Source organism: Camarhynchus parvulus, chromosome 6 (assembly GCF_901933205.1).
Source record: "Camarhynchus parvulus chromosome 6, STF_HiC, whole genome shotgun sequence".
In the NCBI taxonomy this organism is placed as follows: domain Eukaryota; kingdom Metazoa; phylum Chordata; class Aves; order Passeriformes; family Thraupidae; genus Camarhynchus; species Camarhynchus parvulus.
In genome coordinates, this window is record NC_044576.1 from 9,239,441 (window position 1) to 9,259,138 (window position 19,698).

A 19,698-nucleotide genomic window follows, 5' to 3' on the forward strand; every position below is an offset into this window, starting at 1 on the left:
ACACGGCTTTGCTTGACCTTTGATACACTAATATCTATAGGCAGTCCTTAATGTGGATGTGACTAAGGTTGCCTTGAGCACAATTGAATTAAAAATGTCAAATCATACTGAGAGAGAATCCTTTTGAAACTGTTTTGATAAGCTGTGTTAGTATTAGAAGTCAAGGCTCAAAAAATATTTCATTAGAAATATGATGCTGGTTTTGAAAAAGGGCATTTTGTATTTCTTGTTTGTTCCTAGAACTCCACTTTTTTATTCCAAGAGGTTGGGAATTGCAGGAGAAAGATGGAAGAGATGCTTCTTATGTGCTCCCTGGTGCAACTAATGCAGTCCTAAATGATGAGGCTATTGGACCATTCAACACTATATTAGTTTTTCCTTTAGGGTGCTGTGCACCAACCTGAAATTTCAGTGGTTCCTATTGGGGATGCTCAGCAACTGAGGATGCTCAGCCACTTAATCAAAATAGCCCTCAATCATATGGAGGGCAATAAAGTGTGACAGTAACGTATTTCAAGTATGTTATTTCCACCCCTACATGTATATACACATTAGGTAAGCATAGGCTTGAAATGGGGCCACATAGAAAAAGCAAGATATTTGGTTTATTCTCTTTTTTCAAGCATTTTGTCATCCAGTGCCTTAGACTAAAACTGTTTAGTGATTAGCTGTGTTCTTGAGGTGGAAGGAAACATCTTTCCAGTATTTTAATTTCTGCCTTAACTGTCCATCCTTCCCCCTGCTCAGTCCCTTTACTGGGTGAAATTCATCTATCCATATGACTTCTATGTAAGTCCTTCTTTGACTTCCATTTGTAGGAGAAGATCAGGTTTTAGTTAAATGTTTTGTACTTCTTCAGATGGTCTGTTATCTTTAGTGAGATCACATTAAAATATAAGAAACAGCATAATAAACAAACAACTTAAAGTTTCTTTAAATCCAGTAGTAAAGACAAAGGCACTTTTTAGTGGCTGTGGGTAGTGGAGGAAACAGTACACATGGTTAATTGTAGGGATCACAAGTACAAAATTGTGTATCCACACTTCTGCAAAGAGTATCCATGGAATGCCATGGATTTCTGAATGGGAATTATTATTTGAAGTATGATCCATACTGCAAATTTTTGCATATTGTTACAGTGTGTACACCTTTCTGGGTCTTACAATAGGTTCCAACTTCAATGTAAAGACATGATTATTCTCTTTGAAAAGAAACATTCAGAGGAAGCCCAGCTTGGGTATGGAAATATCATTAGGAAATTATTGAAGTGGGAGATTAAATCACGTGATTGTAATGGCTCCTGCTGGAGCCAGTTCTTAGAGTAACATCAGGGCAGCAATTTAATTCCTAGAAATTAAATTTTACAGGTAAACACTGCATTTTAATTTTTACTTTATTCAGAAACAGAAAGTCTGCTTGCCTCAGCAAGGAAGGAGTTGGGAGTTCTTTGGAACTTTTGACTCCAGCTTTAGAAGGTGGAAATGCTGGTTGCAAATATGACAATTTTGAGTTGACAGTCAAGACTGTGATAACCAGAATATTGACTGCAGTTTTTAAATGCTTCTTTTTCCACCCTGGAATTTTTAGGAAAATGCTCATGCATGTTTTTGTAATAATTGTTGAAATGATAGGAACTGTTGCCTTGTAGCTTTACTGTATGCTTGCTGACAGTTACTAAGTGAAGTAAGCATACTTTACTGTATGCTTACTTCACTTAGTATTCGTTCAATAATAGTTCTTATTATTTTTAATTTTTTATTTCTCATGTATTGTATTTCTCTTCAGAACAATTAAATGTCTGAATATTTGCTAGGAAAGATTTTTCATTTAGCCACAATGACTTTAACAATCTACAAAGTCATAAACACAAAGTTCACACATCTACTTTCTTATGTTTTAAAATCTCTGGCCTTGAATACCTGAATGTATCTCTGGGGAGGTTTTCTGTTTGATTAACATTGCTGCTCCCCTGGCGTGGCTGGAGAGCCAGAGATGAATTTGGTGATCAGTCCTGGAGGCGCTCTCAGCTCCTGTAGCTGATAAATGGAAATTACTGCATGGCAGTGGGAACATCCTGTACAAAGCTTACATATGCAGTTGCCACTAAGATTTTAATTACTTCACCTGAAAGTGGACTTGCAGTGCTTTGTGTTTGATTTACAGTGCACTTCATCTGGATGAGTGCTTTAATTGAAATTAATGGCTTTTGGCCCTAGGTGGTTCTGTCAGGAAATTATGTGGTTTCCACTTAGATTTTTAGTAGAATCTGTGTTGCAGTACTTGAAGAATAATGTTATTTAATGTCTTAGTGATGCCTTCATATAGTTGTATCCTTTAAAGCATTTGCTTCAAAAAGAAAATTTTCATTATTTTGCCCAATTGATTATTTCAGAATAAGGTTCAAGGTTAAAACGTTTGTAAATTTGCCATGTGATGTCCTCATTTAAGTTACTAGGGTAGGAGAAGGCCATTTTTGAATCGTGTAAATATCACTTGCTTTTCCTGTTGCATGCACAAATATGACTGATTTTAGTGATCTGACTTACTTCAGGCATAGTTCTGCACCTTTCCTGCCCAGCCTGCTGTTTGTGCTGGAGCACATATTGCCTTTGTGGCATGAAGAACCCTCTCCTGAGGGTTTGCAATGTAAGCAAGATGTCACTTTGATGTGAAGAGGCAAAAATATTAGTAGAGGCATGATCAGGCTGACAGATAAATGAACCAGTTTAAAGGCTTCATATGAATTGAGACTTCCAGATAAGAGGTTGGGGGTAATTTAGGCAACACCTGCACACACATGCACACATTGACTCCCTTTATAAACCCCTTTTTACCTGTGCAAGCTCAAGGGCTTGCTAGAACTTGCAAATAGGCCCATGTTAGAATAGACTGTAAAAGTCTGGAGTTTTCCTTCCTAAAGTCCTGATTCACTGTTCAAAGAATAAAGTGCTAATAAAATTAACCTCTGTGACTTAATAGAGATTTCAGAATTGATCTCTTCAGTGTGTATACATCATAAGAATTTTTAAATGCTGAAAAAATCTAGTTCACTTCCTTGCTGAATCTAGTTTAATTCCCCTCTCAGCATTCTGGTTTTAAAGGCAGATGGTCATTCCACTACACAGAAACAAATGAATAATGTTGTGTCATTGCTTTACTTAGACTGTTTATTGGGGGGGAATCTTATATCCTCAGGGCTTTCAGTGGATCAGACATCTTTTAGTAAACTTCCTATTCAAAGGGTTTCATTTCTGAAGTCACTGCTGTTCTTCCTTCCAGATAAATTCCATTATGTGTTGCCAATAACAATGCCTTGTCACTCTGCTGGAAGTGAAATTAAGTAATGCATGTTCAAGTTGCTGGAAGACAGATGATGCAGTAAAAGTATTTCAGCTACCCTTAAAAGAATACATTCACTTAATGGCTAAAAAAAGGATTCTTCATTCTAATGCTTAGGTTTGTTACAAATGTCTGTTAGATTGGCTGTAACAGCCCAGTGGATGGAGCCATTTCTGTTGGGGGAAGATTCTTTTCTTTAGAAATGCTGCTGGTGCAGTGCAGCTCTTGAAAGCAACAAGGTTGCATTAATTCTTCTGAGCAACTCACTGAGCTGAAAGGAGGGGGACATTTGGAGTACCCAACATATGTGTTTTCTCCTCTTGGTCGCTTAATGACCTGTTAAACATTTCAATTTGTTGCAAATAAAACTAGTAGCTTTCCAAAATGTTCATGTTGAAATTACATTTCTTGGTATTAGAAAATTGGTGCAAGTGAGAGAAGCATTCACTTGGCATCTTCATCAGAAATACAGCAAGTCAATAAATTCATTAGTCCTAAAATCTTGAATTACAGAGGGGCTGTCTAGAGGGTTCTTTCTACAGTACAGTACTTAAATGCAAAGCTAATGAAGTGTGTGCATAATAATTACAAAAAATCAAATTGCAATTAGTAAGTAGCACTAATTGCTCTGCACTGTGTCCCTGAAATCTAATTGTTTGTTTTTATTTCCTGTTTTTCAGGTTGTTTGAAGGGAGGTCACCAAGAAAGCCTGAAAAACTTAAGACCCTTTTCTGCTATTTTAGAAGAGTCACAGAAAAAAGTATATCCTTTATTCTTTTTTTGAGCTGCAAAGCAGATAGATGAAAAATTTAATCCCATTCAATTTAGAAATGGCCACACAGCCATGATGGAAGTATTTAACAAAAGACAGCTTGCAAAGTACACTGATTTTCATACTAATGGCACTTCTCACCATGTGTATGATGCATGCAAGCAAATAATTTGCCCAGAGCTCATTCTGTTTTATTTTTTCTGATAAATATATATAAATATATATGGGGTGTGTGTGAAATACAGAAATATATTTATATATATATGTGTGTGTGTGTGTGTGTGTGTGTAAAAATGTGTGTGTATATCATTGTGTAGATCTAAATATATATATATATATATATATGCTAGTAATATATGCAACCACTTCCATCACTACATCCAAGTGAGGATGTAGAGGGAACTGAGCACCATAACAGCCATTAAAATCACAGGCTTAAAGATTTTGAGTCAAGCTTCATTTTTCCTGCAGAATGCATATTTAGTCTTTTGACTATAATGTTTGGCGTTCTGAGGGATTTTCCCCTACTTGTGTTGATATTTCAGGTTTTTCCCTTCTATGGTTCCAAAGCAAAGCTGTTTTTAGGTTTGCCCAGTTCAAATAAAACAAATGATAGCAAGACATGAGATATCTCCTGCTCTTGGGAAATTTAATGCATAGTCAGACCTTCTGTTATTACCACAGATTTGAACATTTGCATAAGCTTTTCAAAACAGGTCTATTTTTGTGATAACTACCATAGCTTATATATTGCATTTTTGGGGAGAAAGATTTTACTGTAGTAGCATACATCAGATCTGCAGCAATATCCTTACAATGGTCTTTTTTTAATGAACTTTTTCTTTACATGTCAGCATTTTATTATTAACTTCATACTTTCTCCGAAGGGTTTGTTTTAAAAGAAAGACAGATTTAAGCTATTAAATAGAAAAGCCCCTTACTTGGTCCAGACCATCTTCATCATTTTAATTCACCACAAAATGAATGCAGCTATGTCCTATTTCAGCTGTCAGACTTTAAGCAATATCAATAGAACTAAATCTCTGAGGTAAAAGTAACTTGTGATCTATGTGTGGGACTGAGAAGAGATACAGTGTACCAGCTTTTTGTAACACCTGAGTTATAATGTTTTTGTGCAAACCAAATCCTAAATTGATGCAGCTGTCCCTGAGCCTCTGAGAATATGAAATCTGATGGGAACATGCTTTATGAAACTACCATATTAGATTTTCTAACATTATAACTTTAAATAATATTTAATGAGATTCTTGAATGCTCTTTTCTTGAATTAAAAATTCCTATTGTACCTTTAAAATACCCCATTTCTTATTCTTTTTTTTGTCCCAGGAATTAGTAAGGCTGAAGTAACTTAGCTCTATAAGTTACTGTAATAATTTTGTAGCTCTTTTTATTGTAAATAATAATTGAGTTCTCTCTAAAAGAGCACTGGAAACTGAAGACTTTGTGCTCAAAAGGTGAATGCTTGATTTGCAAAATACCACAACTGATACCAGAATTCCCTTGTGAAAGAGCACTTGATTATTGTGCTTGAAAGCTATGCACTTTTTTCAGAGAAAGTAACCTTTTTTAACCTAAATTTTAAAGTAAAGCATAGAACTACTTAAGGCTTTTTTAGAAGGATGCATTTGTGCTTTACGTAGTGTTCTCAAATGGTTTCATAAATCACAGTAGATTTACTGTAGCCGAGAAATCTTAATTGAAGATTTTATTAAGATGATGTCATCTAATGAAAGGTTGATATTTTCTTTCTGTTACAAAACTGAACTTTTTTGAGTGAAATAAGGGGAAAAGATGATACTGCATCCTTCCTGCAATGAGCAACAGCTCCTCCTTTTCCCTCAAGGGCAGGAGTCTTTTCTCATTTGGAATACAGTGAATTTCACTTGCATCCTGCCAGGGTTAAAAACTGCCTGATTTGGACTCTGCTAACACTGCATGCTTCTTGACATAGCTGGACTTTCTTGGAAAGATGAGCTGCTGCTTCCTCCCTCCATAGGTTGAATACTCTCTAGCGCTGAATAGTTGAAGATTGTAAAGGCTCACAATCTTTTTTTCTAAAGCAGCACATTTTACTTCAACTACTAGATCTTTCTAGTAATGTTGAGTGTGATTAAAGTGAAAATCACATAAGAAATAGTTTTTCCTAGATCTGGAAAAACTAAAATACTCAAACTGCAAAGTGGTAAGAGAAGTAATATTTTGGTCTTCATGTAACTTGCCTTCAGTTAGACCATGGGCTGTCAGGGGAAAAATCAGAGTCACTCTTGAGGAAAGTTAAGCTCTTGATATCGACCAGGGATGATGTTTGTAGTTTTCAAAGATTACCAGTTAAGATAATCTGAGGGCTACGCTCCCACACTTAATACATTTTCCTTTGGGGTTGGTTTGCCTGTAGAACCTACGGGATTGGTGACGTTCACAAGGCAGTGTCTCCAGGAGTTTCCAGATTGGGAGAGGTAAGTCAAACATCCTGTTACTGTAAGAAGTTTCTTAAGTCCACAGTAACTGAGTGTCATTCATTTGGAGTTAATTCAGGTCTAGAAGTACTACAGAGAACAATCTTTGCTATGGACTGTTGCAGAAAGAAATACAGAGGGCAGTGGCTGAATTGCCACAAGTAGTTTGTGTCCTGAGTTGTCCCATATGTTTGCCTGTAAAGCAAACGAGTATTAGTTGAAGTTTTAAAACACAAACAAATCTTTGATGCTGTTGTTTGAGTGGGGGGGGAAAAAGAGAGGGATTATATTACCAATCATTTCTTATTTAAGAAATGACAGGTAATGTAATGATCTCTGGGTGATGATCAGCATGAGCACAAGTATTGCAGCTTCATTGCTGGGGAGCAAGAAAAACTTAAAACTTCAGATGTGGGGTTTTATGGTAGACAGTGGAGAAACTGACAAATGACATTGTTTCTGTGATGCAAACTTTTTTTTAGTCCATTGGGGTTTTTGGGTTTTTTTAAAACCACCTTATGTTTAAGGTGTGTAAGCAGCTGGGATTTGGGTGAATTTTGTTTTAAAATGAATGGGTTTTTGTGGGGGTTCTGAAATGATCCTTTCTGTACAATATTTTTCCTCAATGGTAGATCTCAGAAAAAATTATCTAGATTGCATGTCACCTATGAAGGCACCATTGAAAACAATGGACAAGGTATGCTGCAGGTAAGTGCATATAACAGTTCATGTGAATTTCATGGTTTTGTCATACTTTCATGGTCTGCCAGCCTAACAAAGTTACTTGCTTATCCTCAATTGACTTAAATGACACGATGTTATGCAGCATAAAAAAACCTATCAAAATTAATTCCATGGGCAGTACTGTCAGTGTTCCCCAGCTCATCTAGGTAGCACATGTACCTGTTAGAGAAAGGGCTGACAGAAAATCACCAGTCCTGGACAGCTTCAGGTCTTCTGGTTCAAGCCAGGATCAAAAATTGACAAGACAAAAGATTCAGCTGTGATCTTGATGACTTGTCAAGGGTTTCAGTTTATTTAAAAAAAATTTATTCTTGTGCCCCAGACAGTGACCAGGTCAGTGACCCAGGAGACTTCCTTGCTGCTGCCAGCACCACTGTTTCAGTCTGGGAGGCAGTCAGCAAAAGAAATTCATAAGGAGGATGTCCTGTCCATATTTATAGGAAGGAACACATTTAAGTTTTCAAATTAGTTGTTTGCTTTCTGCTTTTCTTTAAGAAAAAAAAAAGGTCTGCCTTCTAGAATTCTTTTACCAAAAAAGTGTAAAAATTAGAACTTTTTTAGACAAGAATCTGGAGGCAAGGAGAATTTTTTTCTGCAATGCGTTTTGCTCAGACTTTAAAATGTCGCATGACTTTATCAAACTGGAGCACTCAAATTTGTGCTGAAATTATGAAGAACTCAGCAATTGCTCAATAATAACCATTTTTCTAGTGTTGTACCGAGTATAAGGGGGTATTACCTAGGAAGTGATATTTTCCTCTTGGCTATTTCAAATCTTATCAAACAAAATAACTCTGCTCAGATGAGGAGCTGTGTGGAGGGATAGAATTTAAGAAAATAGTGCAGAAGGTAGTCTCCCACCTGAGGAGTTGCAGCTGTACTAATCACCAAAGATTAGGAACAGGTCTGCCCTTAATAGGCCACAGCTGTGTCAAATAAGAGTGCTACAAAAGAGTTGGAGTTTGTTAGTTGTGCTGTGAAGCGAGTTGGAGTTTGTTGTCTGTACTGTGAAGAAGGAGTCAGTGCTGTGAGGAGCTGCCCCTGAGAAATCACTGAGAAGATATGGGAGATTTACAATAAGTTGACAACAGAGCAGTCACTCCAGCAGGGAGCAGGATGAGCAAGGCAGGACAGTGCAGGAGTCCTCAGTAAGCCCAGCCTCAGTGGGCAGGATGGTGCCAATCACAGCCCTTGCTGGCTGTGGCCATCAGACAAAGGCAAGGTCAGGGCACCAGGGACAGTGAGAGATGTCTGGTGACCATCAGCAGGGCTGGGCCTGGGCCCACAGGGGATATATCAGGTGAGGTGCAGGACAGGGTGGGTGTTTGTGGGGGACAAGGCTGGGCCCAGGGGAGGCTGCCCAGCGCAGTTACAGTGCTCTGGGACCCTGGCATGCTGTACATCTGGGTAGTTTTCTTATAACTTTTTTATCATAGTCAAGTTTAGCAAATCTTAAACAACTGAAATGTGTTGGTGTTTCCAGGATAGACTAGAGGAACACATGCTGCTGTAGTGGCTGGCTCTTGGTGTGCTTTGGACTCTGCCTCCTGGGCCAGTTTGTAATCTACACAGGTGTTCATGGCACCCCAGCAACTTCTGTCCCCCTCCTGTACCTGTGCTGTCATCAGCTACCTAAGTAAAAATCAATAAGAAGCTAATAGTATTTGGAGGATGAAGTAACTTTTTAAAATTATAAATTTATATGGGCAGTTAATTTGAGTGAATAGTAATTACTTTATTGAATAAACAAACTCCTTTTAAAACTGTTGTCTGTATGAAAATGTAATTTGCAAAATATGTACTGTTGAAGCAAAAAGTAGTCCAGTGCTTCTCTATTTCAAACAGAAACCTTTAGAGTCAAAAGTATTTGCCTTGTTCAAGTGCATTTCAAGGACAATTCATAACAGATTGTTAGTACATTGCAAGAAGAATTTGTTAGAGGGTTTTTGGGTATAGAACTGTTACAGGGGCAGTGCTAATCTAAAGATACTTCCGTGTGCACAGCTGGGGCAGAGTGCTTTCCAAAGGACAAACTAATGATGTTTCAATGGCCCTAAAAAGAATGCTGTTTTCATCTGTCACATTTACTGAAACGTGTTTTATTCTGAAATATGTGCTTCTTCAAGGGAAACCCACACAACTTGGATTTGGAGCGTTTGAGATAAAAAATTTTTTTTGCTGTGTAATGTCTCATTTGTTGTAAGTTTTCTGAGAAGTTGAATGAAAAAAAGAGAGACATGATCATGTTAATCAAACTCTCTGCTTGTAGTTTTAAGTGATAGCAGACAATAATTTAAATACGTACAGGATTTAATTTAATTTGGTAATTAAAGGATTTTTAAAAAAAATTTATGCTATCATAACCCTCCTGAATGTATTTTTGGTAGGTTGATTTTGCAAACCGTTTTGTCGGAGGCGGTGTGACCGGGGCAGGACTAGTACAAGAAGAAATTCGGTTTTTAATCAATCCAGAGCTGATTGTATCAAGGCTCATCACTGAAGTCTTGGATCACAATGAATGTCTTATCATCACAGGTTAGTCTTTGCAGAAAATGTTTCACATCAAGTTCTGGTTTTGTATATGCAAAATACATTTCAAGTTGAAGTTTAGTATGTGTAAATGCTGTAAGAATAAAAAAAAAGGGAAAAAGAAGTTAATATCCATTTGACAAAGAGCCTCCTGCTTCATCGCAGCTAACACCACAAGGGACGCTGTTCCATACATGTTTTGTGAAAGGAGGAAAACTGACAGCAAGCCGAAGAACTTACTTTATCCTTTGTAAATGTGTTTGAGGACTTGGTGTCTTGAGCTAAAGAATGCTGATGGGCAATATAGGTAACAGCCACAATTGCCAGCTATTAGCTGATATTGCTTCTCTTATGTTAAAGGATGTGGGTTTTTGTTCCTCTCCTAAGTTTGTAACATTTGATGTGATCAGTGGGATTGAACACTCTTGAGAAGAGGAGCTACCTTCTGATTGCCTAAAAGGGGAGGAAGAGTAGAAAATCTGCATCCATTAGGAAAGAGTAGAAAGCTAGGAAGTGTCTCTGAAGGATTTTGATCTTGTAAGTTTCACATATGTGTTTATGTTACTTGTAAGTTAGTTATGAGTTCCTAATTATATCAAAAATAACCTGCTTCTCCAGTATGTTGTTGAGGAATTGTGTGTGGAGATGTCCTGTCTGCCCAGATCTTAGCTGAAAGGGTTTTTTCTTTTTCTTCCCACTCTGTCATAGATCTTGGATTGTTTAATTATCCATTGGATTAAAACAGCATCAAAAACCAAATGTCACTGTTAAGACCTGGAGCAGCCCAGGTCATGCTGCATGTCACAGTTCTGTACATGAATGAGCATTTTTCATTACTGAAGAAATGAAATGATGCTATAATACTACTTTATTTACACTAAAGAGCAACTATAAAGAAAAAATATATTTACTGAGAGAGATCCCCTGGGTAGAAATTATAATAGACTACGTTTATATTTTTCAGTCTGCTGTAGCAAAAATGTTGGGTTTAGTTACCTGAGCTGTCTCAAAAGTCAGGAGTTTCTGTAGGTATTAGAACACATTCCTTGGAAAAATCCATCAATAGCACTTCCTTCTCTCACATGCATACACAGTCGAAATTTGAGCTTAAATCTTGCAGGTCTTACTCTGTTCTGAGTTATTGATTGTACTGGACAGAGTATCTTTTGTTTTCAGTCTTATGCTTGGCAATCTTTTTAAGACAGTGTTTTATTTTGTTTTTCCACTCTGCCAGAATTAATGTCTTTTCTGTGAAAAGTTTTTGATAAATTGGCTTTTGTGATTACATTTTAGAAAAATGAGTTAGAAAAGAAGTTCTCGGCCATCAGAGACTTCTGTTCTGTATTTTGGATGTGATACTATATTAACATATTTTAAGCACTGTCCTCTGGGAGAGACTTTTTTGGGAAGGGGAAAAACAGAGCACAGCTATCAGTCTGGGTAATAACTGATTAGGGGAAAACACTAATTTAGTGTTTTGAAAGACCTTCCATTCCCCTGCAAACAAAAATGGTGATTTGGCATGGACAAGTAAAGGTGAGAATGTCTTTTCACTGCAGCAATGTTTTATCTTTCTTGATATTTTATCTTCCAGTGTTTTGCAATTAGTATTTGGGATATGGAGTTCTTCTCTAATGGAACTATCCATTCCATCATTTTTATTTAATCCCTGGAGCTTTTCCACCTTGGTTCTTAGCCAAGTCTCTTCTGTGTCACGATCCTCTTGATAAATTACATTCTTTGTGATGCATCTTGACTCGGCAGCCTAATGGGTATAACTGTGTAGCTTAAATTTGCAGTGGAGCCCAAGAAATTGGGAGATAAATTAAATTTGTTGTGATTTTCCAGTATCTGGTTAAGATCACTGCTGTAATGACTATGAAAATGGTCATGCAAACAGTGGAGTTCTTCAACACAGACATCTACCTGCAGAAATGTCAGCAGCAACACCAGAGATTCCTACAGCTGCATTTCTGGTAGAGCTGTGAATAAGTGTGAGTGGTTTTCATTCAGATCTTTTCTTTCTTTCTTTTTTTCCCTCCTGTTTGAGCTCACACATCCTCAGGCAGTGTTAAGAGCAGGTGAAGCTGTGTTCCTTGTTTGCCTTAAATGTACAGATCTATCAATGGCCAGTCAGGACTACATCTTAGCAGGGCAGTTTTGGAGCCTTCTGACCACATTAGCCAGGCAGCAAATGAGATGAGATGAGATAATTGGTTTGGCTGAAAATTTATTCAGAGAGGAAAATTGGTTTTCAGCTGGATTTAGCAGACTGATTGTGCTAGTGTTGGGAGAGCCAAAGACTAATGGTGGTACAAGATAAGGGTTGGCAGAACTGATTGAAAGGGAAAGAAGGACCTTCCTCTCACTTCTGGCACTAAATGTGCCTTTATGTTGGTGACTATAAAACTAACTCTTGCAATTTTCACATCTGCTTTTTGTTTAGTGCTAGTGGCCCTGCCTCTTCAGGGGTATAATTTCTAGCTCATTAGAAATACTAGAGGAACACTATGGTGAGATTTTTCCCAATCCCTGGAAACATTATAATGCTGTACAGATCATATGCATATGTAAAGGTAGACTGTGGAGTCTGAGAAAGGTAAATTTATTTTTAGTAATAATTGCAAATCTGTCCAAATTGGTGAGGTCCCATAAACACCGACACTTGGCTGGCAATTTCATTTTTTGTTTGATGCTGTAACTTTTACGAGTCTCACAAAGGATAGATTTTTGAATGGTACTTATATATACATTCTTTTGACTTTAGGTAGGCTTTTCTAGGTTTTGGAGCTTGTTTTTAAAGTTCTGGTGGAACTTTATTAATGGTTTGCCTTCTTTTACCTTTTTTTTTTATGGGAAGAAGAAAAAAGAGTAATCAGAAACATTAGCATATCTAGCTTATCCCATACTGCTTCTGTTCTCCCAGCAAGAGAAGTTTGTATATCCCAGTAACTCACAGGCAGAAGTATTTCCAGTGAAAATTGTCTGACGAATTTCCAGAGCTTCACTTATGAAAACTCATTGATTTTCATTAACTTCAGGTTTCTGGGACATGACTTTGGAGTCTATGTGATTTCCCTGAGTTTCTCCAGTATTGATTTTTTTTTTTTAGTGGATATATGTGTGTATATGGGTGTATTTGCTTGCTTGTTTGTTTCTTGGTGCTTTTGTCGTCAGACACTACACTTCCATAAAAATTAATGAAAACAATGAACCTTGAAAAAGCCAGCCTAATACTTTATCATTTAATCTATCCTGGTGCAATATCTCGATGACTTAGAGTTTTCTTTCCCCATCTTAGACACCAAAGGAAATGCTTCCTTTTGCTGGAAGTTTTGCTAGGTTGTCCTCTAAAGAGAGCTCTCAAAAGAGTTACATACTTCCCTTATCTGTCTTTTCTTGCTCTGTGCTTAGACACTTACATCCCATCTATCAAGAGAACTGAATTTTACTCATGTCAGGAAAAGTCTTAGTGAAGGCTGATAGCCTGCAATTCAATTAGAAGACTGATTTCAGAATATGGAAGCTGCTTGTGGTTGTCCTTTGTCTGAGGGCATGAGTATGTGTGCATATAGATAGGCATATTTTGTTATCCACATTTTTCAGATGATTTTTAAATCAGGAAGTGAACTCGGTGAGAAATCTCTTACCATCCCACTCATTTTGCATAGCAGCTTTTCAAAATAGCCTTAAGTGAGATTTGTGTGCCTTCAGAATGATTAATGTTCTGGACTAAATAAATAATGAGTGAGTAACAGGGTAGATGGATTAAATGAGCATTGATAAGTCTTGTCAGTTAAAATTAATGTGGGTAAATGGGGAAAATATCTTGACATATATGCATCATTGTAAACAGTTTCTAACAGCTTGTTGCCCATACTTGAGACTACTGGAGGTAAACATACAAGTTTCCTTGTCAGTGACGTTTAAAGTTAATAGTTTTATGTTTTTGATTGTTCAATTTCATTTTTATTTAGAGATTGGAAAACTTAGATTAAATTTAAACATTTGTATTCTCAGGGTGTTGCTGATTTGTGCAATAGTTAGGCAGTACTCTTGTCTTAGTAATCAGATGTTTTGTGCTGTCAGCTTGCAATTCCTTAAAACCTATTTCGTCCCATTCTATTTATAGACATAGCTGGTATCACAAATTAAGGGATTGCTAAACAGCTCTCTTCTTACTCTTTGTAATTGTGCCAAACTATACCTGCATGAAGCTCCAAACAAGTCAGCAGAGCTGGTCAGAGCGTGGTGCCGATAACACCAAGGTCATGAGTTCACTGAAGAGTTGGACTCATGATCCTTGGGGCGCTCTTCCAACCCAGACAATTCTGTGATTTCTGAAACTCAGCTGTTGTGAGCTCAGAATGGGGAGAAGGTGTGATTTTGCTGGGGCATTACTTGAGGAGTATTTTTCTGAAGCATTTGTGCAATGCCCAGGTTTTGAAACAAGGTCCTGAAGCTCTATAAAATGAGGTGAAAGGCAACCTTTTAGAAAGGTCATGATCCTTGTTCTCAGTTAAGATCCGCTCTGTCTTGGGATAAACCTCTGAAAAGGATTTGGTATAGCAGAGCATAATAGCTAAAATTACTGGTGGCCTTAAGGAGCTGCTTTCTGATAGACTTTAATACTTGCCAAGATCCCCTTCTGGACCTTTTCAAGAGCAGCCAAGTGCATTCCAGACTGTGGTTTTTTTCTCATTATATACTGGGCAGCATATGTAGATCTGCACTCGTGATGTTCTGTGGTGGTGCTGTTCATCGCCTGTGGGACAGGAGCTTTACAAGGAAATCTTGTATTTGTGGTGCAAATACAAATTCTCTGTTTCCCATTGCTTCTGACAGCTGTGTGTTCATTTGGAGAAGCAGTGATTCCTATCAAAGATTTGCCAAGTGAAAAAAAAATGTACATATTTTACATGTAATCTGGAAAATCATTTGTTTCAGGTACTGAGCAGTACAGTGAGTACACAGGCTATGCAGAGACTTACCGCTGGGCAAGGAGCCACGAAGATAAGACCCCTAGGTAAAGTTCCACATAAGTATTTTAAGTGAAGGAAGAAAGAAATGTTAGAAATTTGAAAACTTTTTTCCTAGCATTTGCCTTAATAGGGTGTTTGCTTGATGTTGCTTTCTTCAGCAGAGCCAGCAAGCTAAGTTATGTCATATTAGTAATGCCATACTAATGCTAATAAGTGGTACCTGCCCTTATGTTGGTTCTTAGACCAGCATCTTTTACAGTTTAGAGATATATGTATTTAATGCACATTTTTATGATACTGACTAAACTATGGTTTGCAATGTCACAAGAAGTTTGACAATGATACTTCAGATGCCACAGTGCAGCTGATGTGTGCAAAATAAGAATCAATACTGTGAATCTGAGTAGAAAGTTCTGAGCTCTTGAATTTATTTCTCCAGCAATGTCATTGGAGTATATACAGAAAATTACTCATTTGGTATAGAAACATACACAGTGTACTCTCATTTAAATGTTGGAGGAAGACAGAGAAACACTGTCCTTGCAATGTTCTTACATACTTGATAAATAGTGCTGTGTAATTAGATTTGTTTCACGTTCATGCTCAAAGTCTAGCCAGGGTATTTCTAAATTTATGGGGAGGCCTGTCTCATTTCTGATGCTGCTTTCATTCCCAACCCACAAAGAAAAAGTATTCCATTGTCTGTTGAGTTCACCTTTTCAGCTGCTTCTAACAGAGAAGCTCTGAAGGGAATTGCTTATTTTGAATTGGGGTTATATGGCAGATATTAAACAACTAATGTCATCTACTTTTCTCTCCCCTCCAATTTTAGGGATGAGTGGCAACGACGCTACACTGAAATTGTTGCTATAGATGCATTTCACTTCAGACGTTTCCTTGATCAATTTGGTCCAGATAAAATTAGAAGAGAGCTCAACAAGGCCAGTAACTTCTTATAACAGCCTGCAGTCTAATGTTTATAGAGCCTTTTCAAATATTTTTATGTTATTGTCTTTATCTGAGGAAGTTCTTGCTTAGTTGTGTCTCATATGACAGGGATTTGCTGTCCAATGTTAAAGCAAAAGATTGTCAAATGTATTTCTTGTCCTTTGATGTGCTATTCAAAGGTGTATTTTATATAACTTTCAAAATGTAAATGAAAGTTGGATATACATTTTGTTAATTCTTCCCTGTCCTGCTTCCAAATGACAGGCTGAGAGTTGGGGTTGTTCGTCATGGAGAAGGAGAAGTTCTCAGGGAGGGACTTTTAATATGGACAGATAGTGACAGTACAAGGGCCAGTGGTTTTAAACTGACAGAGGACAGGTTTAAGTTAGGTATTAGGAAGAAATTCCTTACTGTGAGGATGGTGAGGCGCTGGAACAGGTTACCAAGGGAACCTGTGGATGCCCCATCCTTAGTAGTGTTCAATCCCAGGTTGGATGGGGCCCTGAACAACCTGAACTAGTGAATGACATCCCAGCCCATGGCAGGCAGGCTGGAATGAGGCAATCTTTGAGGTCCTTTCCAACTCAAGCTATTCTATGATCCTAAATTATGAGTCTAAGTTCTTTCCCTATGATTTGTGCTGTTGAATCCTACTCAGCTGTGAGTCAAGGTGGGAAAGGAGGTGCCTCATGTTTTAACATGGGGAAGTTCATAAATATGGTACCACTTGCTTTTCTTCCACCTTTCTTCTTTGCTCTTGGGGTATTGACATATTGCCTGGGAATTTACCTTTTCCTATATTGATGTTTTCTTGAGATTGGATCCAGCTGTTCATAAATCTCCTTTATTTTCACAATAGCTGTAAGGGCTGTTGTAACTACATATGTGTGCATATGTGCAAGTCAGAGCTTAGTCTCCAAGAAGACTGGCAATGTAGGCCAGTTTTAATCCTTTAAACGAAGCTTCTGAGCTGACATTCAAAACTAGCATGCTTCCTGCTAATAATTCTTGCACATTATTAATCATTATCATTATTTATTCAAAGTTTTCAATCCTTGACCCTGCCCTGAGTCAGCTGTGTGTGTAAAACCTGCACTTTGCAGTGACTGTGGTCCTTGATAATCTCACACATCCAAGTTCCCAGACTGAAGAGCTCTTTGACAGGGGAAGCTGGAACTGTGGTGGACATAATTTTTTCTCTCCTCTGCCATCCCTAATTTGGGATCTTCTCCTTAAGAAAGATATTTTAGATGTTTCCCAGTCCTTGGTGTCTACCATGGATTCCCAAACATAATGTTTGGGAACATTGGGTTACTTTCCCAAGCTGTGGCAGGTGCTTTATCATCTGCATTGCCAAGGTTTTCCTGTCACTTGTTTTTCTTGTTTTGCTGCTGCTCTTTTGTTGAAGCTAAAGCAGTCTTTTCCCAGCTTTTAAGGTTGTACTTTGACAGGGACTAGTAATTGCCACCAGTGAGCTGTCTGTGGTTGTGGGACCTTAGCTTTTCAAGGCCTTTGCTGTTACCCCATGCACACATTTTATCTGCTGACGTACTGTGTCTGGAATCAGTCTCCAGTTCACAAAGCAGATTCTCCTAAGTTAATAACAAGGTCAGTGGGCCAGAATTAGGGCCTTGCATGGGCAGTATGAGGCATAGGTAGTGAGAGGTGTGTGGCAGTGCTGTTTTTACTGGGCAGAGGAGTACAAGAATGCTAATTTAGTTATACTCTGCTAGTGGGCCAATTTTTGGGATCAAAACATGCTGATGAGTTTCCTTAGTGTGATTCTACATTTACAGATGCAGTGAGCTTGGGGATTGACTATAAGAGCTCAATGTTGTTATTGTTAAAGCCTCCTACTTTCTGCAGTATGGAGAATATAGAATATTATAGGATGTATTTTAAATAAACTCAAACATAGGAACACATCGCCCTAATTCTCAGCTAGAAAGGGTATATACCTTCTTGAAATTATGTACAGTGCTGAAGGACTAATTTAAATTAGTTGTGAAACCTTAGCATCTTGACTAAGGTAACATTCATCAGCTTGTTTCTTCATGGTTGGTAATGAAATTAGCCCTAAAAAAGACACTTAAGTAGAGTTTGTAAACCTCACTGATATCTTAGTACAAAATTCTAATTACCTACATCAGTGAATTTATGATCTGCCTACAATTTTCGGTGTATTGATTTGGTTTGGATTTTTAAAATAAATTATGGCAAATCAATGAAACATTTATAAGATGTGTTGGTTTGACTGATGTTTTTTTATGAGGACTGATTAGTATTTAAGAAAAATTTTAAGCCTTTATCCTGAAAAGCTTCCTGTAGCTCTGATGAAATGCCTGGGACTCAGGACCCGTATCTTAATTTTTAACTTGGGTCCAAATAAGGCAAAAGTCTTCCCATCTTAATTTTTTTTGTTATTGATGTTGAATTTAAAGGAAGATTAATAATGTATTGAAGTAGTTTGAATTTGGTATTGCTAGAAGACAATGCTGGGTTTTGTTATCATTTTATTGTTTGGAAGTATTGCACCAGGCTGCCTCTCAGATCCATCTCTGCCTCTTGTGTGCATGCAGGCCTACTGTGGCTTCTCTCGACCCAACGTTCCACCTCAGCATCTCTCTGCAATAGCCACAGGAAACTGGGGATGTGGTGCCTTTGGAGGGGACTCCCGATTAAAAGGTGAATCATAGCAATTCTTAATGTTCAGATTAATCAAACCACTTACATTTTGGTCCTGGGCCATATGTTTTTGTTCAAGTACATTTTTTGCTTTTGTTCTAATTAATACATGTTTGCCAAGAAATGGCATTCTATAGAATTGGTACATTAGTGCTGATCTTTAGGCTGTGAGTAATGTGGCCTTCAACAATAAAAGAGCATTCCATTTTATTCTTTGTGCTGTAGACTTTTATGCTATTTTCAGTTTAAAGTTTGGGGCAAGCACATGATGCTGAAATGCTGGGTTTGCAAGGACTTGTAGCACTGAAACCTTCCAAAACACAAATATGCAGCTTTAGTTCACAGAACATGTTCATTGCAGTTGTCAGTCATATAAATCAGTTGACCTTTCTGGAGCAGTCTTTTCAGATTCTGCCTGAAATTCATATCTCTGCAAAGCTGTTTAAAGTACCTGGTAATTTGCAAGGCTTCACAAATTTGCTGGCAATGGTTAATGTTTAGTTTTACCCCTTAATATATTGCTGTATGCCAGAGAGGTTTCCAGTCACTCAGTCATGCTGCTTTCTTTCCTGACTTGCCTGCTATATCACTCACTTTCTCATGTTCTTTTATATTTAATTAGAGTATTTGTAATGCAGCAGACATCACATGCCTACATTCATTTAAGACCTTTTCCATCCATTCAAGAACTGATGGATCTTGACATATAAATTCATATCCTGGTTCATATAATTCTAAATAGAAATTTATATTTCTTTGTTGTTTCCAAGCATTTGAAGAGTATTTCAAATTTGCTTTTTTGAACAGCTTTAGGTAGCTACAGTGAGACAGTCATCAGGCTTCCAGTTTCATTTCTTTTTCAATGTGCTTAATTCATAAAGCATCTATTTTTTTCTCAATGCTCATTGAATTCCTGGCAGTTGTTTTTTTAATTTCCATTAGATAAAATAGGCTGCCAAATGCATATCTTATCAATATCAGGACTAGTATTTACTGTAGGATCCAAGCATACTTAATTTATGTTAGGAAGGTTTAACAAGTACTTCAGTTTGCATAAGATCTTGGATCTGAACTTGTAATATCCCATGTATTTTCTTAAAGTAGAAGAAGGGATGTCAGTATAGCCATTGCTCCAGGTGCAAGTCCAGAAGTTAAGTGGGATCACATCAGCTGTTTGCAAGGGCCAAGAGAGCTCAGATCCCTCCAGACCTCAGTAGCACAG

General features: G+C 37.5%; 1 protein-coding gene across 1 annotated transcript in view; it reads left to right on the top strand.

Annotated features, from left to right (window-relative positions):
- PARG (poly(ADP-ribose) glycohydrolase) overlaps window positions 1–19,698 on the top strand; it is a 61,783-nt gene that overhangs the window by 35,427 nt on the left and 6,658 nt on the right. The window contains 7 exon segments of the mRNA XM_030950736.1: window positions 4,020–4,099; window positions 6,528–6,588; window positions 7,221–7,296; window positions 9,720–9,867; window positions 14,809–14,887; window positions 15,676–15,784; window positions 18,371–18,476. Of these exon segments, the coding sequence (XP_030806596.1) occupies window positions 4,020–4,099; window positions 6,528–6,588; window positions 7,221–7,296; window positions 9,720–9,867; window positions 14,809–14,887; window positions 15,676–15,784; window positions 18,371–18,476 (659 nt within the window).